This window comes from Ixodes scapularis, unplaced genomic scaffold, assembly GCF_016920785.2.
Source record: "Ixodes scapularis isolate PalLabHiFi unplaced genomic scaffold, ASM1692078v2 PGA_scaffold7__128_contigs__length_106722199, whole genome shotgun sequence".
NCBI lineage: Eukaryota > Metazoa > Arthropoda > Arachnida > Ixodida > Ixodidae > Ixodes > Ixodes scapularis.
This window is the reverse complement of record NW_024609882.1, coordinates 33,560,952-33,582,981: the sequence shown is the minus strand read 5'-3', so window position 1 is coordinate 33,582,981 and position 22,030 is coordinate 33,560,952. Positions and strand designations below refer to the sequence as shown.

The 22,030-nt window shown below is 44.9% G+C and overlaps 2 protein-coding genes across 2 annotated transcripts in view; one reads left to right on the top strand and one right to left on the bottom strand.

Annotated features, from left to right (window-relative positions):
- Positions 1-3,404: 3,404 nt before the first annotated feature.
- LOC8042570 (glycerol-3-phosphate dehydrogenase, mitochondrial) lies at positions 3,405-7,304 on the top strand. Its single transcript, XM_029975654.4, has one exon. It carries the CDS (start codon positions 3,722-3,724, stop codon positions 5,885-5,887), a length of 2,166 nt encoding a protein of 721 aa, XP_029831514.1. The 5' UTR covers positions 3,405-3,721; the 3' UTR covers positions 5,888-7,304.
- A 931-nt stretch (positions 7,305-8,235) lies between these two features.
- LOC8042575 (low-density lipoprotein receptor-related protein 4) overlaps positions 8,236-22,030 on the bottom strand; it is a gene marked incomplete at its 5' end in the record, with an annotated part of 130,877 nt that continues 117,082 nt past the window's right edge. Inside the window, 7 exons of the mRNA XM_029975676.4 lie at positions 8,236-12,910; positions 13,724-13,959; positions 14,621-14,679; positions 17,379-17,460; positions 18,351-18,464; positions 18,898-19,042; positions 21,195-21,438. Coding sequence (XP_029831536.4) covers positions 12,590-12,910; positions 13,724-13,959; positions 14,621-14,679; positions 17,379-17,460; positions 18,351-18,464; positions 18,898-19,042; positions 21,195-21,438 — 1,201 coding nt within the window. The remainder of the gene's footprint in view (positions 12,911-13,723; positions 13,960-14,620; positions 14,680-17,378; positions 17,461-18,350; positions 18,465-18,897; positions 19,043-21,194; positions 21,439-22,030) is intronic.

The following is a 22,030-nucleotide window of genomic DNA, read 5'->3' as shown; positions in this document are numbered from 1 at the left end:
CCCTACTAGAATGAAACGTCATCGTCTCACCTACCAATCGTGTGTCCTGTGTCCCGTGACGTCGGGATAGCGCTAGCGCTCTTAACAGTTTCCCTTTGGACTCACGATGGGACGGCCGCGTGCGTGCCGTCCGTTCAAGGTGTTTATTGGCACAACTTCCACACAGCCGAGTGCCTGAGGCAGCCAAAAGGCAGAAGCCTGTAACACCAAGTGCTGGCTGCCTCCTCGGCTGTGTGTTAACAGGTGAAATGATGAAGATGAATATACAAATGAAAGGGAGGAAGAAATGGTAGTTCAACAAAGTTATTGAGCTCGGAGGGTACGCGACACAGTCCTGCTAAAGTCGCGGAGGAAGAGCAGAGAGTTCGGAGGAAGAGCGGGAGCGCAAGGAGCGGCGACGTGCGCAGCAGCGCGAATGGCTGCGCAAACGCCGCGAAGCCGCTGTCGCCTCGAGTTCCACTGCGTCGAGCGGTCACGAATTCGTTGCGAAAGAAGAGCAGATCGCTCGCCTGGAACGCCGCCGAGAACAGAAGCCACTAAGTACAACTTCGCTGGTCTTCCTTCTTTACCAAAATGAAAACGTTAAGTTTTTTTTTTTTTTTTTTTTTTTTTAAAGGAGGGTGTTGCCGGTTCGTAAAAATCAGGGTGTCGAACTGGTCATTCTTTCGGTTCGGTTCGGGTTCGGGTTCAGTAGCATTGTATTTGGTTGCGGTTCAGTTCCGGTTTAGATTAGCGCACATAATATCACTCCTGTTACCGGTTTTAATAAACGCGAACCGGTTCGAACCGGCTCCTAAATCAACTTTTGAATATTAGCACTTCCTGCAGCCTTTTCTGGGCACGAGATACTTGGAATAGACCCATCCCAACACTACTTCCTCTTCAGGCAGATCTGAAGGCCCCGCACATTAACGTGCGCAAAAGACACCATTAATGTGGCAAGGCTATTACTTGTATAATACTGTTCTTAAGTGAACTATATATAGGCGATTGGCTTTCCATTTTTTTGTGTGTTTTTTGCACATGCAGCTGTGCAGTATTTTAAACCCTACCAGAAGAATGCGTAATGAGCTTGTGGTGCCATCTTTAGTGTTCGTGCGTATAGTGCGTTCTTCGCTCGCTTTCCGAAGCGACGAACGCGCACGTGCTGGGCTGTGAAGATCGCGCGCTGGCCGAGCGGCTCACCGGCCAGCTCGGCCACTCTCAACTAGCACCCCAAAACGTTCGCTTAGGTTAGCCAAAGGCTCACATACTGACAAACGTGCTGTCGACTTTGCCTTAGGGGGAGCCACTTACCGTGCTCTACATTAATAGTTCTACTCACTTGCTTTCCAACGGACAAAAACACCGTGCGGAAGGTATTAGTCTCCAAAAAGGACCCAGAGGTCTCAACTGGGCACCCCAGATCCTCTCCAGTGGGTGTCGGTTGCTTCTTCGCACACCCAACAGACAGCTCTCGGTGGTCAACAGGTTGGCTTGCGAAAATAGAAAATAAAACCGTAAAAAATCGTTCAAATTCGCGACACCCGTCCGCGAGGTGCTTGTCACAGAGCGGTTTGAAAAACACAGCAGCTGGGTAGCAATCGCCGGGACTCTGCTGCTTGCGAATGGCCGAAGCAATTTGGCACGGAGATTACGAAGCCGCCCCCAGTACGGAGACGACATGAACCATGTTAAAGGACCATTGGCGTCGTATCTAAACGAATTTTAGAAGTCATTCAGGCAAGCCGTCTTTGTTTTGGCACGGGCTAAAACATTTCGCTCGTATAGTGAAATGTGACTACATCTTGACAGCGCTTCGGGAGCCGGCGGAAAAACGCTGTTCTAAAGATCTCGGGGCGATGCTTTGCCTTGTCACTTTGACTTTTTTTTTTTTTTTTTTCTCAAACAACGTTCTATGCAAATGACCCGGTCGGAGGAACTCAGAGCCAGTCACATAGCATGAATTATCAACGTTAAGCTCGTGTCAATATTATATAACAGTACTCACATTTAAAACTGTCAGCCACCGAACAAAGTACCGGTAATGCCACCACAGCGAACGACGTTTCCCGAATGCTCAGTTGAAGACGATGGAAGAGGACTTTAAACAAAACGAGAAAATGGTTGAACAGGCGGCATGCTGGCCCCTTGCTAGTCTGACAAACCTACAAAAAATATATGTGAAGAAACATTTTCTTTTCCCCCCTCCTCCCCTCGGACTCCCTCCAAGGCGCGGGCCGTCGGGGAGTCATCGCCAAAGTTGCCTCCAACGACCCCATGTTTTTTTTTTTCTTTTTAAGATAACACTTTGAACACGTTGAAGAAAAGATCGTTTTTTATTGTAAAGGACCACAGGCGACCCTACAAACTATACTGCCGATGCAGCGCGTTACTTGTCCCCCCTGCCTTCAGGGTGTCGATGCCCACAAGCGGAAGGTCACGTGGTGCGCTCTCGGTGCTCGATTGGCTAAATGGCTCATCGACTGCAACTACGGTCCATCTCAAGGTCAAACATTCGGACGCGTAGGCCTCCATGCTTAGAGTGGCGCAATCCGTTCCAAGCGGCCAAGCGGTACTTCGAAATCTCCGCCGCCGCTACCGCGACGCCAGTGTCAATCCAAGAAACAAAGGAAAGTTGAAGCTCTCAAGATCCCTAAGTAAATGCGGGAACTGAGCGAGCTCGCTGACCACGCGGTCTCGTTGTGTCCCTGTTTTTGATGATCATGCATTTTTATTACGTAAAAACCGAAATGTAAAAATATCTGACAGTATGCAGGATTAGTCTCGACAATATAGGAAATAAATACGCCCACAACATTCCCATTAAGAGAAATTATTGACACAATTGGCCCTGAACCGCTTTCGTGAACCGGTAACCGCCACATCAGATTATGGTTTCGTTCCGGTTCGAGCGTTCAAATTCGGTTTCGGTTTTGTACCGATTCGGTCAAAAATAACGGTTTTGATCCGGTTTTCGGTTCGGGTTCGGTTCGACACCCTGGTCAAAAATGGGCACAAAACGAAAAGCGTGAGAGATAAGACGTGCAAAAAGAAGGGGAAAGGATGCAAGCGACGTTTCTGGCGCGAAACTTGCTTTCTTTCACATTACATTCGTTTTGCACGTATTATCTCACGCTTTTCATTTTACGCCCAATTTTTTTTTTTTTTTTTTGAGGCGGGAACATGTGTGGCAAGAATTTTTCTGTTTACAGACGCAGGAAACGTTTGCTTGCTCTTGCTATCATTAGGACCAGGACCGAAGTGCTGCATCATTCGAAGCCGCCTTTGTTCTGCCCTCGATGCGATAATAATGCTCCTACACGACGAAAAAGTTTGAAATTCAAAAAACCGCTTTTAAATTGTAGTCTTTTAGTACTGGTGGCGCCATCTCTCAACAATAATACCAACCAGCGCTAAAAATTAATTTTGCGAAATAATAAATAGATTCTTAACATACAAATAAGCGAATAAATTAACTATTTCTAAAGCTTAAAATATTTTTTAGTTTCTAAAACCAGCAGTATTACGACAAAGAAGAAGGTTGTAACAGTGTTCCCAACCGAAAAGGACACCGAAATCTCCAAAAGGGTCACCTTTCGAGGGCCCCCAAGCGACCCGCCTCCGTCCATCCGTTGCGTCCTATCGTCGCGGCGCTTCTCGCACTCGCACGGTGAGCGCGCCCAAAAACAACGCCAGAGAACAACGCCAGAGAACTGGCCTCGGCAGCATTTAACACACCATGGCTTCGCGTAGACTCCACAGAGCCGTGTGGATCGGCGGTGGAACCTTGGTAGCCGCGTACGGCTTGGTCCGCTACACCGACCGCAAGCAGGGAGCCGTCGTCGTCGCTGCGGATCTCAAGGATACACCGAGCCGACCACACCTGCCGCTTCCATCCCGAGCCACGCAGCTCAAGAACCTCCGCGAAACACCTGAATTCGACGTGCTCGTCATCGGCGGAGGCGCGACCGGCGCCGGCGTCGCCCTCGACTCCGTGACGCGAGGCTTCAAGACCGCGATGGTCGAGATCTACGACTTCTCGGCCGGCACGAGCAGCCGCAGCACCAAGCTCATCCACGGTGGCGTCAGATACTTGCAAAAAGCCATCATGAACCTAGACATCGAACAGTACCGGATGGTCCGCGAAGCGCTGCAGGAGCGCGCTAACCTGCTCACGATCGCGCCTCACCTTTCGACCCCGTTGCCGATCATGCTGCCCATCTACCGTTGGTGGCAGGTACCGTACTACTGGGTCGGCATCAAGATGTACGATTTGGTCGCCGGCAAGCAATGCCTGAAAAAGAGCTACTTCTTGTCTTCCAAGCGCTGTCTGGAACTGTTCCCGATGCTCAAGAAGGAACACCTCTGCGGGGGTCTGGTCTACTACGACGGACAACACAACGACGCTCGCATGAACATCAGTATCGCGCTCACGGCCGCCCGCAACGGCGCCAGCATCGCGAACCACACGGCCGTCATCGGCTTGCTCAAGAAACGGGACAAGGACGGGAAAGAGGTCGTTTCCGGTGCGAGAGTCAAGGATATGCTCACAGGGGACGAGTTCGAGGTGAAGGCCAAGTGCGTCGTCAACGCGACGGGACCCTTCACGGACACCATCCGCAAGATGGACGACCCCAACGCCAAGCCCATCTGCCAGCCGAGCTCCGGAGTCCACATTGTCCTGCCAGACTACTACAGCCCGGACCACATGGGACTCCTGGACCCGGACACGAGCGACGGACGCGTCATCTTCTTCCTCCCCTGGGAAAACACCACCATTGCCGGAACGACAGATCGACCTTGCCCGGTGACCCACTACCCGGCCCCCACAGAAGACGACATCCTCTTCATCCTCAACGAAGTCCGCCACTACCTGAATCAAGATGTTGTTGTCCGTCGCGGCGACGTGCTATCTGCCTGGGCAGGCATCCGGCCGCTCGTCGTCGACCTGAACAAGACGAAGCCTGGGAAGACGGAAGCCATTGCCAGGAACCACATCATCTACATCAGTGACTCGAACCTGGTCACTATCGCCGGTGGGAAGTGGACCACTTACCGAGTCATGGCGGAACACACCATGGATGCCGCGGTGAAGGCCTGTGGACTAGAGCAGCAACAGAGGTCGACGACCCTTGGCATGACCTTGGAAGGAGGCCACACCTGGACTCCAACCTTGTACATCCGTCTTGTCCAAGACTTTGGGTTGGAGCCGGATGTGGCCAAGCACCTCTCGCGGAGCTACGGAGATCGCGCAGTGTCCGTCGCAAAACTGGCCGCGCTCACTGGCAAACGCTGGCCTGTCCTAGGACGGAGACTGCACGAAGAGTTTCCCTACATCGAGGCGGAGGTGCGGTACGCGATCCGCGAGTATGCATGCACGGCAATCGACGTGATTGGTCGCCGGATGCGGCTGTCCTTCCTCAACGTCCAAGCGGCCCACGAGTGCCTTCCACGAGTCGTCGACATCATGGCAGAAGAGCTCCAATGGTCCAAGGCTCGGAAGGACGAAGAGCTTGCCAAGACCAGGGAGTTCCTCGACGTCGAGATGGGTGGCAACGTCAACAAGGAGTCGCAGCAAAAGCTTAGCATGAGCTTCACCAAGTCGGAAGTGGATCAGTACATCCAGAAGTTCCAGGCAATCGACAAGGACCGCAAGGGGTACATAAGCGTCGTGGACCTCCGGAGGAGCCTCAAGGCAGCGGGGGAGAGCGTCTCGGAGCTTCAGCTCCACGAGATGCTCAACGAGGTGGACCTCAACAAGAACGGGCAGATCGAGCTCAGCGAGTACCTTGAGCTGATGAACTCTCTCAAGACCGGATCCATTGCGGGCAGCCGGCTTGCCAAGGCCGTAGATCTTGAGTACTCGCGGACTCTCACCGTTGACCGGAGTGGCGGAGGACTTTAAGAGTGAAAATGGTTCTTTAGGTTTAACCTTCCGTGCCAGATGACGTAAGTAAATGCTCTTCTGTTCCCAGCCGCCTTGCGTGCTACACAAGATACAGAGTGCTCTGAATCTCTTCCCGATACAAAGGTATTGCTGTTCTCCCCATTTCTATGTACCTAAACCCTTTCTTTTTATCAAGAAGAAAGAGGTTTACCAGGCCCAGTGAATGTGGGTCAAGCTCCTTGCTTTACAGTGTTTCTTGAAAAGCGTGTAACAATATTTAGCATGGCTAAACTGTATTGCCATGCCTTCGAATGGTTTGTTGCCTTGCTCCTGTACTACTCAGCCTAAGATTAATAACAATATACCCCAGTGCATTTTTTTCTTCTTACATATTTATATTTACAGGGGTGTTGAAGTCCTGCAAGTTACTTTTGCTCTTGGGATGGTTTGGAAGCAGTCTTATTTGTATCCCTGTGATAGCTGTAATTCATATTTCCGCTTCTGTTGCATTGATGCCGAGCATTATCTGAGCACAAGTTATATGTGTCTTGGTGGATGAGCTTTTTTTGCATCAAATGCACATTTGCACAAGCTTGGGTGATAGTCCTGTGATAGTCAGTCCCTAGTCTTTATACCTAAGTTGATGCTCCTTTCTTTTTGTGCGATTAAAAATCCAGTCCTTCAGAGATGTCCAGCAAAGTTTTTGTTTGTTTAGGTGTTAAGAGTGAAAAGTTTACATTTCTGTTGAAACTGTTGTTTGAAGACCATAATCATTGTCTTTTCGTCCCATTGGCTCTGCTTCCAATTTCAGATTTTTCTTTTTTATGTAGAATCTCACATCAAAAGTACTTGACGTTGTCTGTACTTACTCTTCATGATTATGAAAACAAGCTGTACACACTGCTACGTAGCCAAATATGACACGGGTGCTTTGTTGCTATTTATTTACTTTGATTACTAGAATTGAAATTCAAACTACCGCCGATTTGGTGCCATGTACAAAGACATTGTTCCACACCAGTAGCTTCGATGCAAAAAAAAAAAAAGAATACTGCAATAATATGTTTAACTGTGTAGCGCTGTGTATATGCTGCATGAAGACTCTAGTGCATTTGCTGCCTTTACTCGAGTTGATATTATTAGGTTGTGTTGCAATATAGGAGTTTTATTTTACCATGTGCATTTGTCCCCTTAGGTTGTTTTTGGTATGTATGGAATGTTTTAAGTGATCAAAGATTAGTGCAGTGATGTTTTGAAATCATACAGTTTTACCACTGTACAGGTTGTTTTTGGTATGTATGAAATGTTTTGAGTGATCAAAAATTAGTGTAGTGATGTTTTTGAAATTTTAGCGCTATGTATGCTCTATTCAAGTTTGCTAGCACTGCTACCTTTTTTTTTTTTTTTTCCTGTTTGAATAAACTATCACCTTCTGAAAAGCTACCGGTATGCTCTTACTCAACTTACAATCTCAAGAAAGTGCCATAAAACAATGTCATTTTAGTATGCAAGGTGTAATAAACAAGTATAGTGATGGACCTGGTAACAGTCGAATTGCAACTCAGTAGGATGCGGTCTTTTATATTCAGGGAGTTTTATTTTAGGTTAAATAGATCAATTTAAAAAAAGAAACAGTGAAAGATACGTTAATGTGGTCGTGCAGGCGAGTTATACAGCCAGGGGGACATAATAGTCAAGTAATTAACTAAAATAGTAGTCACAATAAGTCGAGCAATTCATTGAAATTTGGTAACTAGCTTTTCAATTGTTGAAATGAAATTGAAAACTTTCAATTTCAACCTAAGGGAACACCTGGGTTTGCTCAGCAGGCTCGGAAGCTAGCTGGAGTGGGTGCTCGTAATGTCCTTTGCCCACATTTTAAACATTTAAAAAGCAAGGAGCGGGTGCCCGTAGCAACATAGGTGCATGCTCAATATTTTGCGGTAGTCACCAAGAAGCAAAGCGATCCCAGGGTGTCCAGGGCTTCGAGCGAAACATGATTTGGCAGTTGAACATCATTACCAAAAAGAAGATAGAAAAATGCTTTCACCTGTGGTGGGAGCGCCAGAGTTGTGCAGATTCAGAAAAGCTACACAATTTCGTGGCTTCTGGTCCATTTGTTTTATTAGGTTTACACTATCAATACTTTTCGACCATACCTTGTATGCAATTTATCTTTCTGACCTGCCATTTTGTGACGAGGCAATGATGAACGAGCATTTTAGTTTGACAACCTTACGAATGAGCTAAAAATGTATCGTCATAAAATAGCAGACTTATTTTAATTCATTAGAATATCTTTCAACACAAAAGTATACTGGTAGTTTGAATATGTGCAGCAATCACATTCTAAGGCAAGCATCAGACATCCTTTGAAAGCTGTTTATTGTTTCGAACAATTGAACAATACTTGGCACTTTCAATCGCCACACCTATGGAGAGGAAAGAAAAGGTGGGGCAACCTGGAGGTTGAAAATCCCTTGAACACATCCACCCATTATGTGGAAATTAGAAATATTGCTAACATATGTACATGACTCGGGTATGTATGTACACAGGACATTACTGATCCTTTTACTTCCTCATAACCCGTTGTAAATAGTTATGTATGTACATTCCATACTTTATGTAAAAAAAAGCAATTAGAAATAACCTAGTGCCAGTTGCGTCAAGATGTGCATGTAAAATGATAACGACATTCATGAAAACACCAAACGCCCGGATGAAACTTGCCAAGAGTTGTTCTAGAGGTCACCGGGACGGTGCGCTTTACCACGGGCACCGCAGGTGGCCCATTTCTTAGACCCCAGAGGATAAAGCAAACAAGTTCAACACAAATAAAAAGATAGCTACAAAATTTTAAAAAGGTGCTTGTCCTCTTTTAGGCAGAAACGGGGCACCCATATTTTGCTTTTTGAAGTAGCAGTAAGCCAAAGGCTACAGACGTGCCCTCGCAACTCTGGCAAGTGCTTCTGTTTGCAGCCTCAGCTCCATCACATCATTTCTAGTGGTCACTAGAGAACACACTGTTGCAGTGGCGGGCTCGTGGCTCAGACAGCACAGCGGGTCCATACGTAGTCGATCACCCGCATCGTAGACAAAACGTGGGTGACCACTCTTTGATGCAGAGATCTTCAATTATTTATGTTACACTGTGTTTGCTCTGTTGTGGACCAAACAGTTTGATGACTGGTATTCTCCCGCAGTGTCTATGGACGCAACAGCAGTCACCAAGGTTTTGGCACATTGTACCGGTACCGTCCTAATCTCTAGCATTCCGTGTGGCCAGCACTACCATACACCCTTGATGGGTAATGAATGCCAAAATCAGGACCATCGCCCTCTGTATGTTCAGGGTAGAAACACGACCAGATAATTGTGCAGCTCATCGCTCAACGCAATTTAATTTAAAAACAAAAGAAACACTGACATTTCTGCTCAATGGAGGCATTCATTTTGCTGTACTTGCACGATAATGAGGCACTTCCAAGCAGAGCAAAAACTAATCACCGAGAAAACTGTGCTATTTGAGTGATGGCCTAAGTCGAGGACCCTACTTGGCAATAGTGTTTCACTTTGAATGCCCAGCGTAGTGTACTTCAAAGTGCCCTTGACAGGAAACAGGACGCCATACTTCGCTTTCAGTGAGGAAGGTTGAAGTGTAGGTTAATCGTCAGATTCTTTGCAGTACTATGTTGTCCAGAAGCAAATCACTAAGTATGCAAAGACACAACAATCACCTTTCTCCATTTTCCTCTCTAACAGTCGTTTTGTGCGTCGGCAACAGATGCAATTCAAACAGAACGCTACCTATGTACCTACGTTGACTGTACAATTGGCAATGGAAACAACCGAAACTAAACAGCCACGCACTGATAGAGTCTTTCTTCTGGCAAACATTTGGCACGAGGTGATGAGATATTTACAAAGTTCGAAAAGTATGACAACCGTTAGTTAGAATAGATTTCTGTACTTGGCGAGTTCATCCTTACAGTGTGCTCCTTTGTCAATTACATTTCCCCGACACGTCCAAAATTCGTGGTTTGCAACAAATGGCTATGCACATTCAGATTGCAGTAAATTTTGCCGAATAAACCAATAAAGTAATCTTGTTAAATTCTTACTACAGTGCACACCCTTGATAATAAGCACAGATATAAATATTACCAGCATTTAATTATGGCAGTTTGAGCAGCACACTCCAACTGCATTTCTTTGGCAAATAATTGAGTCCTTTTTTCAGTCTGGACAGTTAAGAGTTTAGATTTAAGTTTGACATTTTTACTATGTACATGGCAATTCCCACATCTTCCAGTGCACACTTTCCTAGCATTTAGTTATGGCAGTTCAAGCAGCAGGTTATTAAAGAGAAGCGAGTCAACTGCTGTGACTCCAACTACACTTCTTTGGCAAATATTCCAGTCCTTGTCTCAGTCTGGGCTTTAGCCTGGTATGGGAATTTCTGTATTTTCCAAGAAAAACTTCTGCAATGCAGATACCCTTGGTAGCTTCCCTCTTCCCCCGAACTGCGAGGGTAGCAAGAAAAGATGAAAGGAGAGGTGAAAAAAGAAAATAGGTATGGGAAAGAAATCAAGTATACGTAAAAAGTGCAGTGTATGAGAGCCCCCAACCACACTGCAAAATATACAAATATTATCCCTGCCAAGAAATACCAGTGGGCTTTTCTGAAGTGGCATAGACATTCATGGTGGGTAATGCATAATTATGTAGAAGCGTTGTTCAACAGATAACTATTACAAACACAAAGTTAACAAAAAGCAGAGTGTGTGCAAGAAACACACCTGGTCAGAACAAGGGCTGATGCTTGGTGTTAATAGTTAAGAAGTGCTCAAGAACGCACATATAATTTAGGGATGAGTAAGGTCACCTGTAATTGTCCTATAACATTTCATAAATGGAGGTATTCCGCTAAAGCTACCTTTCTAATCAAAGAATTGCCGAACCATTTAGGCTCCTTTGGATCTTGTAGCCGCATGTTCCTGAATTATTCCTGGTATCTTTTCTTTGTCACGTCTCAACCGCTAAATACAATTTTCGAAGTCAAAATATAATAGGCCGGCAAAGTCCTTTAAGTTGTACTTGCAGCATTCAAGTCTCTAGTTTCATATAACCAAAACTTATACCTTGACCCATTTGTCCCTTTACAGTAGCAGAGAAGGAAGATTAGCTAGCTGCCTTTTCATGACCACAGGAACCGTAAGCTTCCTCCCAGGCTGGAACTAAATTGCTTGTTTACTTTTTTCATTCAAGACAATAAAGGAGGTAAAAACAATAAATGCTCTCGACCTACACTATCAGAAAGTGCACGGATTCGGACCAGTTAAAAAACATTAATCTCTAGACCTCTTACCAACTTCATACCACACATTTCACTCTTTCTGTTCAAGTACCATCTCTTTTCCTGATGCTGAAATTCTTTTCTTTTTTAACAAACATTAAAATGAAAACTTTAAGGTTTACAATTAATTGTGCGAACATTTGGTAGGCACCCGTCAAGACACATGAGGTACTGACAAAGCCATTTTTGGTGAATGCTTTGCGACACCTCCATCCAATGCAACAAACAGTGAAACCAGCGCCACTTCCGAGACCTGAAACAAAAACTTGTAGTCAACAAATTCTTTAAAAAAAATAGCTGGCAAAGACCTCCAAGCAATTGTGAGCATGAGCAAACACTTCTGAAAGGAGCTTTAGCCGTGTGACTCATACGGAATTCCAAAACCAACTCATGAATTTTCTGTCGCTGCACAACTTTCCATAAACCACCATTCGTTTGTCCGTGCCGCCATAGCCCCATTTCCAATGCCCGTGACGAAAAGTAAAATGACAACAGTGCCAGGTTTAGTACGTACCTCTGGTCAGCGACAAATGCAAACTCACCATTTTGCCTCTTGACCACTCACAATGCACCCCTTTCAATGTTCAGTGCCATCTGGTGATTCAAAAGGCAGTTTCACTTTCGACAAACTAATGGCGGTCATGAAACTGTACTTCATCGGGCACCGTCACTTTCGCACATCAATGGCAGATGAAAATTGGTTCTTCGAACACGCCCTAATCCATTCTTGATTTCAGCTTCAATGGTGTGAACACAAGAGCTGACCAGTACAGTGCAATCCACTTATAACGATACCACTTATAACAATGTACTGCTTATAACAATCAATTTCTATAGTTTCTAGTCTAGATTCGATAATCGGTTATAATGATTGAAATTTCGTGTTTTCTCATTACTGTTATAAGTGGATTGCACTTATAACTTTGATGAAATTACCACCATCAAAAGGCTTTAGAGCCATACTTGTGCCAAGAGATTAATTAGTTGCAGCACACTCCGAAAAAAACACTTTAAACGCTTACGCAGTAAATGTATCAAATTCGTGCACCGTGTTGTACTGACATCTCAAACGTACAGCCCTCATATATTCTCCGCTTGGTACTAGTATCTTCAACTTCTTCCTTCATCAGCCTCAAGAAGGCCACCATTAGTTTGGCACAGATGCCATTCACCGAGATGACGACAGTGATCAAGGTTGCCAGATTGACTTTAGAAAAGGGTCCATCCAAAACCATTGGTTCCAAACATTCAAAACAAAAACCTAAACACTCGTCTTCGGCATATACCTTTCGAAAAAAAAACAAGCGCAGCCGTCTTTCTTTCAATGCAACGTCCTACACCACTTAAGGCAGGAGCCGTTCTCAGATGTCCGTCTCGACCGACGGAGGGTGCCTATGATGATGATGGTGGTGGTGGTGGTGGTACGACGGTTCGTGGGGTAGCGTCCTCGGTAGCGAACCGCACCGCTGTCCGTGCGGCGAATGGCGCGGGCACGGTACTTTGGGGGGCGAGGGTGGCGTGGGGCAACCGTTGAGCGGTAGGCCGTAGTAACCCTTGTCCCCGCTGGCCGTGGCCGAGATGCTGAGCATACCGGACTCGAGTTCGTCCAGCCGCTTGCTGACCAGGGCCGCCACCTCGAGGTTGTCTAGCTTCTCTTTCGCCGCGATGCTGACTGGTTTATCCTGTAACAAGCAGACGTTTTCGCTTCAGCTGGGATTGAGCAGAGACTAAGTGTGCTTGTGATGTCAGTACAGTGAGTGTCTCTGTGTGCTGATAACACTGTACCAGCATGACGAGCATGCTTCTCACCAGTGTTGAGAGCATCAGCGTTGCAGCCAACCGATAAAGCTCAAAGACTCAGTTGGCTCCAGGAGTTTCATTTTCAAGTCCTTCCCACCAACATTGACAATACTATTCATGTTTTGTTTATAGTACTGCTATCATGGCACAACGTGTACATTGTAAACAAAATTTTTTGAAAAGCTTATTTCAATATAAAGATGCTCTTGTCTAAACATGATGTCTTCAAACTTGGGAAGCTTCCCCCATGGCAGTCAGACTCCCCAATCGTAGTATAAGAGTGCAGCACACTACTTAAACCTTGTTGCAAATCTAAAAGTGCTACAAGTAGGGGTGTGGAAAGTGGTTTGAATAGAACGCCGCATCTCTCATAGCCTCAAGTCCAAAGAAAAGCCACAGAATACCAGCTCTCTTTACAGTGTTGAGGCTAGAGGTCACAACATGCCATTCGAAGCTATCTTCACACACCCCTTGCTAAAAGCTTCCTGCTGCTCAAGCACTATTCTCTTCCCCCTGTACACCCCCACTGCAGTCATGGTCCCGGCAAGAAAACAGTTCCAGCACGGCACTGGCAAACATTTGCTGCCCAGATCTGGGCGGCGAGACTTGTTACTCCAGGCACCTATGCCACTTTGTGACCCGTAAACTTCCTCCGTCAAGACCACAAACTCCGAGAAGTGAAAAGGGCGGCTCACGTCTGTGCCGTCGTAGCGGACCTTGGCACCCCAGCCCCAGGGCTTCTTCTCTAAAATGTCGGCGGGGCCGGGACCATGACTCGGCGGAAACCGGCCGAGGTGCGGTGCTCCTCTCCCAACCACGTCATGTTCCCTCCGCCTCTTCTTTCGCCAGACAATCAGTGCGCCGCACAAGAGTATGAGCAGCGCAGCCCCCACTGCACTCAGGGCTATGTACGTGCTCTGAAACACCGGATCTGCGCAAGATCATAAAATACGGGCTGCGTTAAGCACGAACCGCAAAACAAATGGGCTGGTAACTGTTTGTCCTTTAAAATTGCAAGACGGAGGTGATTGATCTAAACTTGCAGGACTGCAGCTTGCTCTGCAAACTCGAATGCTATGGGGTTTGATTTTTATTTTACAGCCAATTTCGACGAGAATGGGCAGTCCGTCAGCGTGAGATTGTGCTTAATGCATATTAAGAAGTTCTGTTTAGAAGTCCTGCTGCCCGTCTCCAGTAAAGTTATAAAGTGACATTTCAAGCCGGATCGGCTTTCTGCTGTCTAGACATTTATAGAACAAACTTGAGATTTTTTGCAGGGTCTGAAGCATTTTGAATTGGTTCCACTTGAGCATTCCTTCGCATGTTCCCATTTGCATGTCCCCCAGTCTCGGGCCTTTGCAAGACAGTTACTTTGTACCAGACTTCTTGCAACGACACGCCAGTTAGGTTCTGTTTTCCTATGACAACAGTTGTTAATGCTTAATCACACTACCCTTCAAATATACTAGTATATCTGCGTCTTGTGCCACCGATAGCAAGGCCAAGCACATTCCAGATTTTAGCGAAAAAATTAATCCAGTAAAAAATATTTAACTATGACAACTTATATATCGCACAAAATGACCCCTTACCATTGAATTTAAATCCTATGACATGGCATCTCCCTTTGGCCATTTCAGAAGTGCTGCACCTGAAAATTTAGAGCAGTTGTAAACTCTTTCCTATGCGAGGAAACATTTCAAATAGTATATACTACTCACTTCTATTACATGGTTTATGTCTGGCATGTACTACTACAGTTCTATAATGTGCAGCAATACCATGCAGTGACTGGACTCCGAAACTTTCATATCTCTTATCTAAAACATAATCTTTTCGTGAACAAAACCTACATGTACAGTCGCTGACCGATTTTTCGGACGGAGATATTCCGACTTGTTTGATATTTTGGACCTGAAGGAGAAACCGTGACCTACCCGACCAGAAATAGTACATATTCACGATCTATGTTTTGGACAGTTCGAGGTCCGAAATTTAGATTTTTCGAACAAAAACGTTGCGAGCGATCAGCGGGAAACACCACCGAGAAGCGGCCATTTCGGACTCTACGTTGGCCGCACATAGATTGGCTTGGTTTGGCAGTGCTACTTAAGTACTGCTAAGTACAGTAAAACCTCGTTATAACAAAGTTGAAGGAGCGATCGTAATTATTTCGTTATAACCATTAGTTTGTTATAGCCAATGTCCATTTCTTCCCTATTAGCAAGCAAGGGGAATTATGATTGCTTTGTTATATCCATTAGTTTGTTATATCCCATTTTGTTATAACGAGGTTTCACTGTACTATCGCTAGGTGATGCTGCACGGCTTTTTTTTTTTCTCTAGCTGTGCGTCATTATCCTCGTCATTGTTGCTACCATTTTGCCTTGTTCATTCACCCTTGCAGTCGTGGACTTGCGCCTCTCATCTCATCTCGTCTCAGTGAATTGTGTTTTCAGACTATGCTGGCTTGGATGTCATTGCCCCATCTGTTGTTCAGCAACTGCAATGTGTCGCTAAGAAGCACAGAAAGTACTCTACCACAACGCTGGAAAAGAAGGCAGTGGTTCTTAAGCTAACAGAAAGTTGCCAAACGCAAACGAAGGCGTAACCTGAAACAAGGCACTATTTACGCCTTTTTACAGCGAAGCTGTTTATGGCTAGGGTTCCGTGGATTTTTCCTGTGCGTGACCAAAAACATTACGCTCCCACTGCCGCATGCACTGCAAGCGCACGCCTACCCCGTATACAAGATTCAAAGTAAATAACCAAAATGATGCGTTGATGAATGCGCATGCAAGATGCTGTTTGTTTTAGGCTCTTTCTTTAAAACAGTTACTGCTGCAGACATTGGCACGTGCAGCATGTGGAACACCATCCCAAGCATTCTCCCTGATGCTTGGGTAGTTTATCAATAGGTCTATTTAGTAGATTAGTTATCAATAGGCACCATTTTCAAGATCAGTAAACTCTCAGGTAGAAAATAAATGTTTCTCAAAGATTTGCTACTGTGCAACCTGCGTCGGCCATGTCTACGCTCGCACCGCCCTCTCTCTGTCATCGTTCCAAGTGCATGCCTGTCTAGTTTCCTTTCCTTCCGCTTTCCCGGGGTGGCGGTCCCGTCACGCGTGTTTACTTTCCGGCGGGTAGCAGTCCCGTCGCAAGTGTCTGGTTTCTTCCGGCTCCTTGGGGCAGGTCTGTGCCATGTGCTAATACAGCTTCACTGGTCGGCCATCTTCCCAGAGTGGAATGGCTCATGTTTAAGAATGCTTAGACATAATAACGGCAAGTTTTTTTAATCTGCCGACTTTTAAAGGGGGGGCTGCAATGATTTCCGGACTTCGGCCAAACATTTGTGGAAGTTGCCCTCTGACCCTTTTAAAGTAAAGAACAGAAAACAGATTTTGCCTGCGTGTCCTAGTTGTGTAAAAAAAAAAGATAAATATTGGCATTTCTGGCACCCCTCAACTCGCTCCCAGTCTTCAGGGTCACACTCGGTCCCCCTCCTAGTGATGTAATTCGGGGTGCCGTGTAGCTTCCCGTGTGCTCTCTCGAAGGACGCTTCCTCTCCCTCTCTCTGCTGACATTAGCGGGCGCTATGCTGCAGCTTAGAGCCGACCGAGGTCACATTATCTTTTTGCCGTAGTTCCTTCGGCTGCCACTTGCGGCTGCAGGTGGGGGAAAAAGTTAAGGCTTTTGCTTTGAGATTATGCAGCAGAATCGCAACATTTTTGAATGAAGATGTTTTCTCTATCCTCCGGGACATGATAAACAATGTAAAAATGACGAGATGCAAATTCTTTTAACCTTAAAATTGTTGCACCCCCCCCCTTTAAGACTGCTTCATTAGTACTCGGACTTCTTCAATTCCTGCGAAGTCCGAAAAATCGGTCGGTGACTGTATCCGCTTTTCTGGACAGCAAAGAAAAAGCCAACCATTACAATTTACAAAAGGGAACCAGCAGATAAGAAGACACATACAACATATGAACTCAAAAGATAAACCTGTGCTAGTGTCCTGACCACCAGGCAATATGTTCAGAATCCCAGTGTAGATTGCATTGGTTTGTCCAAATGTGATTTTTACCACATTGTTTCATGGTTTTTCAGTAAATTTGCACTACAGGAGAACTTTTTGTTCTTAAAACTGTAGAATGGCATATCAGCACTTTTGAATTGTTCACTAAACTGCTTCCCTGATGTGTTGTAGCAGTGGAGTATGCATATATATATATATATATATTTTAGAGAGTTTCAATCAAGTTACCTATGCAGATTGTGATTTACATACAGTTAACATAAGACAAGCATGCTCTCACACAACCCAAATGAATAAATATGAGGCTTCACCTGACAGTGCTGAGGTTAGAATGGCCGGTAGGTGGTACAGTGATTGGTCCACTGGTATCACTGGGTGTTGTCATGTCTGGAACTAGACAAAGTGCACACACCAACCTAAGCTTGGCCAATTAAAAAAAAAAAAAGCACTAACACCACTCATGTCCCAGTCAACTTGTTTCTCGACCATTTGCACTGTAATGACCAGGTAGTGGCTGAAAAGACCCATGATCGAGAACCATAACTGAAGAACTCAACGAATGAACATACAACATGCAGGTCTCAACCACATATTGTTGAGACTTAATGCTGTACTATGCCATCTTCATTGACTCTTCTTGCTCGGTCTCGAATCTCCATATCAGAACGTAAAATAGACGATTCTGCTGTTTACAGAAATCAGTCCACACGTGCAAGATCACAGATCAGCGTGCGCTTGCAACGGTGGTCAGTCAGAAAATGCTAGTGTGAAACATACAAACATGGCAATGAACGTGCCCAGAGGTGCTTTTATAGAAAGCCGCATGTACTGGCTCGCCTGCATTAGAATTTTGGATACAAAACAATACTGATTATTCAATTCGGTGCAAACTTGCATACAATCTTTGTTTTTTATGGGCAGCAACTTTGCTCTTAATTGTTAATTATCCTAAACAAAATAAAGAGTGAGCAAAAAAGTATCTTAAATTAAGCATGCGACATACCCGTCGTATTATATTCTTTGTTATAAGAGGACTAAAGGTTTATATTTTACTATTTTACCTCACTCAAAACCACTAAAAAGTCTAAGATGTCAGTTACTCTAACTAAAGTATGAACTGCAGAGGCTTTTACTTCGGTACGGTTTCTAACACTGCACACAAACAATGCCAGTAAACACTGCTTCTGAATAATTAAGAACATAAATAAAGTGAAGATGAAGATAATGATGAATCAAATATAAATTAATCAAAGTTTCATCCTTGGCAGCTGAGAAGGACTCACATGTGGAACAGTGCCTTGGATCGGGGTAACTGGGACAGGCACAGATGTGTCCTTGTGGTCTATAGAAGCAAAGGTGACTACAGCCACCATTTCGAAGGCTGCACGAGTTGGTTCCTTCAAGAAAAGAAAACAATGTGCCACAGATGAGTGCAAATTAACAAGTCAACACTATAAAACAAACTGAATCAAGGCTAGTAAAACTGATAAAATTCAAAGATTTTAAAACCCGTGATTACACAGGCATCATAAGTAATTATACCAGCTGTGCGGCATTGACAACTTAGTTCCTCACAATACCACTTGTTTTCTTAAACCAATAAAAAAACAGGAAGATGAGTGTAAACAAATAACAATGCCCTATTACTACCACCATACTTCAAGAAGGGCATTATGCAACTAGCTAGTTGGCAAAAGTTTGGAAATGAGGCACCTCTAGTTAATTCTTGAGGGAGGGCCAACTTTAAAGTTTCAAGAGTTAAGAAATCGAAGTTTAAAGTTCAAATGGTATACTATCCAAGGTACATTTACCGACGCCAAAAGAGCTTACCTGTCTGACGTGACCGGGCCACCATCTTTATTTCCATGAGGTACTCAATGTTTTCGCGGACTATTATCCGTTCCGCTCCAGTGTCCTTGTTTGCTCGCTCTATGGCTTTCGTTGTCCAATCGGTCCAGTATATGTGTGACTCATACTAGAAACATAAGAGGCCAATAGTCATTCTTCATAGCTCCACTCATCTAATAATTTTAAAAACGCTCATCCTACACATTCAGACACTTTAAATCCACTTACATTGCATCTGGATTCTTCTAAAATTTTTGGCTAGTTTATAGAGGTAAGCAAATGTATCTGACTGGGAACCAAATTTGGATATCTCCGATACAAATATTTTACATTATGTGTGAACTGAGTGGTATAGATACTTTAGAAAATCACAGCTGGAAATATTTTATAGAAACCATACCTATCAAAAGGAAAACCTTTATTACATTAGAAACATTCCTTTCGTTAAAAAAAAAGCCCCAATAAGTTAAGTTTGGTGAAACATAATGTAACATGGTAAGCAAAGCAGTGACTACCTTGTTTATTTGAATATAATTCGAGGTTCCCATTTCTGGCACTGTCCTTAAAAATCGGGGGTTCAACTATAATTGCAACCAATGAAGGCTGACCTACAAGAGTGAGCAAAAGTTTTAAGACCACTGAGCCAATCGAGATGCTCCGCTACGTAAACTGTTTCTTTTAGCACGCTGACGCGAAGCAGTGAAGCTTGATGCGCACGTGCCGGTGCAAAGCGGTGAAGCCCGCTGCCAAAGCGCTCCACGTAATGTCATCACGCTCGGATGACGCCAACTCAACGAATCAGCCCAAGCACGACACAGTGATTGAATGCAAGGCCCAGCCGAACGCCGACAGAGCACTTGTTTAATTTGCATCTGCGCTCTTCTCTCTCTCTGACAACGTCGAAATACCAGTGCGCGGGCTTTGATTATTCTAGTTGGGGTTGGCTAAATCAGCTCGCACTGCTGCACCCTGTACCAGTCTTGGGTAAGTTACTTTTAAAAAGTAATTTGTTACAGTTACAGTTACTTTCAGAAAAAAGTAGCGAAGTTACCGTTACAGTTACCGGAACAAAAGAGTAACTCGTTACAGTTACAGTTGCTTCTAAAAAGTAACGACGTTACTGTTCAGTTACTTTTCTATAACACAAAAAAAATGAGAAGAAAACTAGAAAACGCCCCTCACGACGTTCTATTGCATAAAATTAAAAAGTATGCTTTTTACTTCATATTGTAACTAAGCTGCAGTTGCGTCTCGAAGTTAGTGTTTGAAAGTTTCCATGCCAGAGTAGTGGCGCTAATCAAAATACGAGACATGCGCAGTGCCCTCCACGTGTATTGTTGTTTCACGGTTGATTCACCCGATTAAAAGCGTTCGCACAGAAAAAAGAAAAACCACAACATAGATAGAGCTTCAAGAAACTAAGATGTAAGTGTTCAGTCACAAAGAACAAACGCGTGCTTAAAGATAACAAGATATCTTTTTTTTCATAAAATCTACACGTGGCTATATTCGGGTCGTGACTCGTGAGAAAGAACGTATTCACAACTTTGTGCAAGGCCAGCTTGACACTCGAAATGTCGGAATAGACGATTTGGAAAGTGCAAGGAATGGTTAAATTGCACCCCCTCGTTCAGTGATATATTATTCATAAAACACTGGAAAGTAACGACAAAAGTAACGTCGTTACTTTCATCGTTACCTCAGAAAAAGGTAATAGAACTACAGTTACAAGTTACATTTTTAAAAAGTAACTCGTTACAGTTACAAGTTACCAAAAAAGTAACGAAGTTACAGTAACGCGTTACTAGTAACGCGTTACTACCCAAGACTGCCCTGTACTATCACAATTAATATGACCTGAAACCCTCAATCCAGCTTTTTTTTGTGTGTGTCCGCAGTCCCCACAAGCTTTATTAATTATATGTTTTAATCTTTCGGAGAACCTCAACTTCCCATTCCTTTCTTAGTTCGAAACACAGCTCTTCAAAACTGGCAGGTACGCCAAAAAAGCATGAAGTACCGTCTCAACTCGTATTCAGGGGCGGATTTAGAGGGGGGGGTCCGGGTGTCCTGACCCCCCTCTTGATTTCTGCATGTGTAAAATTTAGGACGTAAAATGTGGGAGAGGGGGAGTGGGTTTTTGAACAGATGGTACGCTGACCAACACCTGACCCCCCCTCAAGAAATTCCTGCATCCGCCCCTGCTCGTATTGAATGCGATGGCGCCTGAACCTGCGCTCAAATGTGCACAATCACAGTGGAGAGCTTAGCGCTGCTACCTGTGTCAGCCCGAATGGGTGGGCGACCCCCTCGATGAGCTTGTGCCTGTTCTTCCCGTTCAGGTCCGAGAACTCAATGCAGTCCAGCTGCGCGTCGACCCAGTACAGCCTTTCCGCCTCGTAGTCGATGGTGAGGCCGTTGGGCCAACCCAGCTCTGTGGCAATGATCACTCTCCGTGCACTGCCATCCATGAAGGAGCGCTCGATCTTGGGCAGCTTGCCCCAGTCCGACCAGAAGATGCACCTGGGGGAAGGCGGGGTCCGGTCGGTATACTTATGGTTCCTCGGTTTTGCTAGATCAAAATCAAATGCCTACCACAAATATTTACACAAAAATTGTCCAACTGCTTAAATGCCCATTCTCACAGATAAAATCTGTGATCAGCAATGCTTCAGACATGCTGAGACAACCAGAGTGTTTGTTATCATGGATTGATGTTCACCCATGTTCAAGCAAGCAGGCCCACTTGTGCATACACTCTTCCCTCGCTAATGCACGCATCTCTGTACTGTTCTAGCATTTTTCTATGAAGTTTGTGACGTTTCAAACGCTCCGACGACAAAAACCTGGCGATTTCTCACTGCTCCTCAACAGCGAAAACAGCTCAGGGCGTTGCCATTTTGCGTATCCTACTTAGTGTTGTGCAAATATTCGAAATTTCGAATAGTAGATTTGAATATTACATTATTCGGTATTTGTTTCAAAATTACTGCAATATTTGTATTTTTTAGAGTGTTCATCGCTGCGGGTTAGCAGCGTGGAGCGTGCTCCTTACTGAGCATGGGTGCACTGCAGAGAAGCAACACTTGTGGACAAGAGTTCCACATGTGTTGCT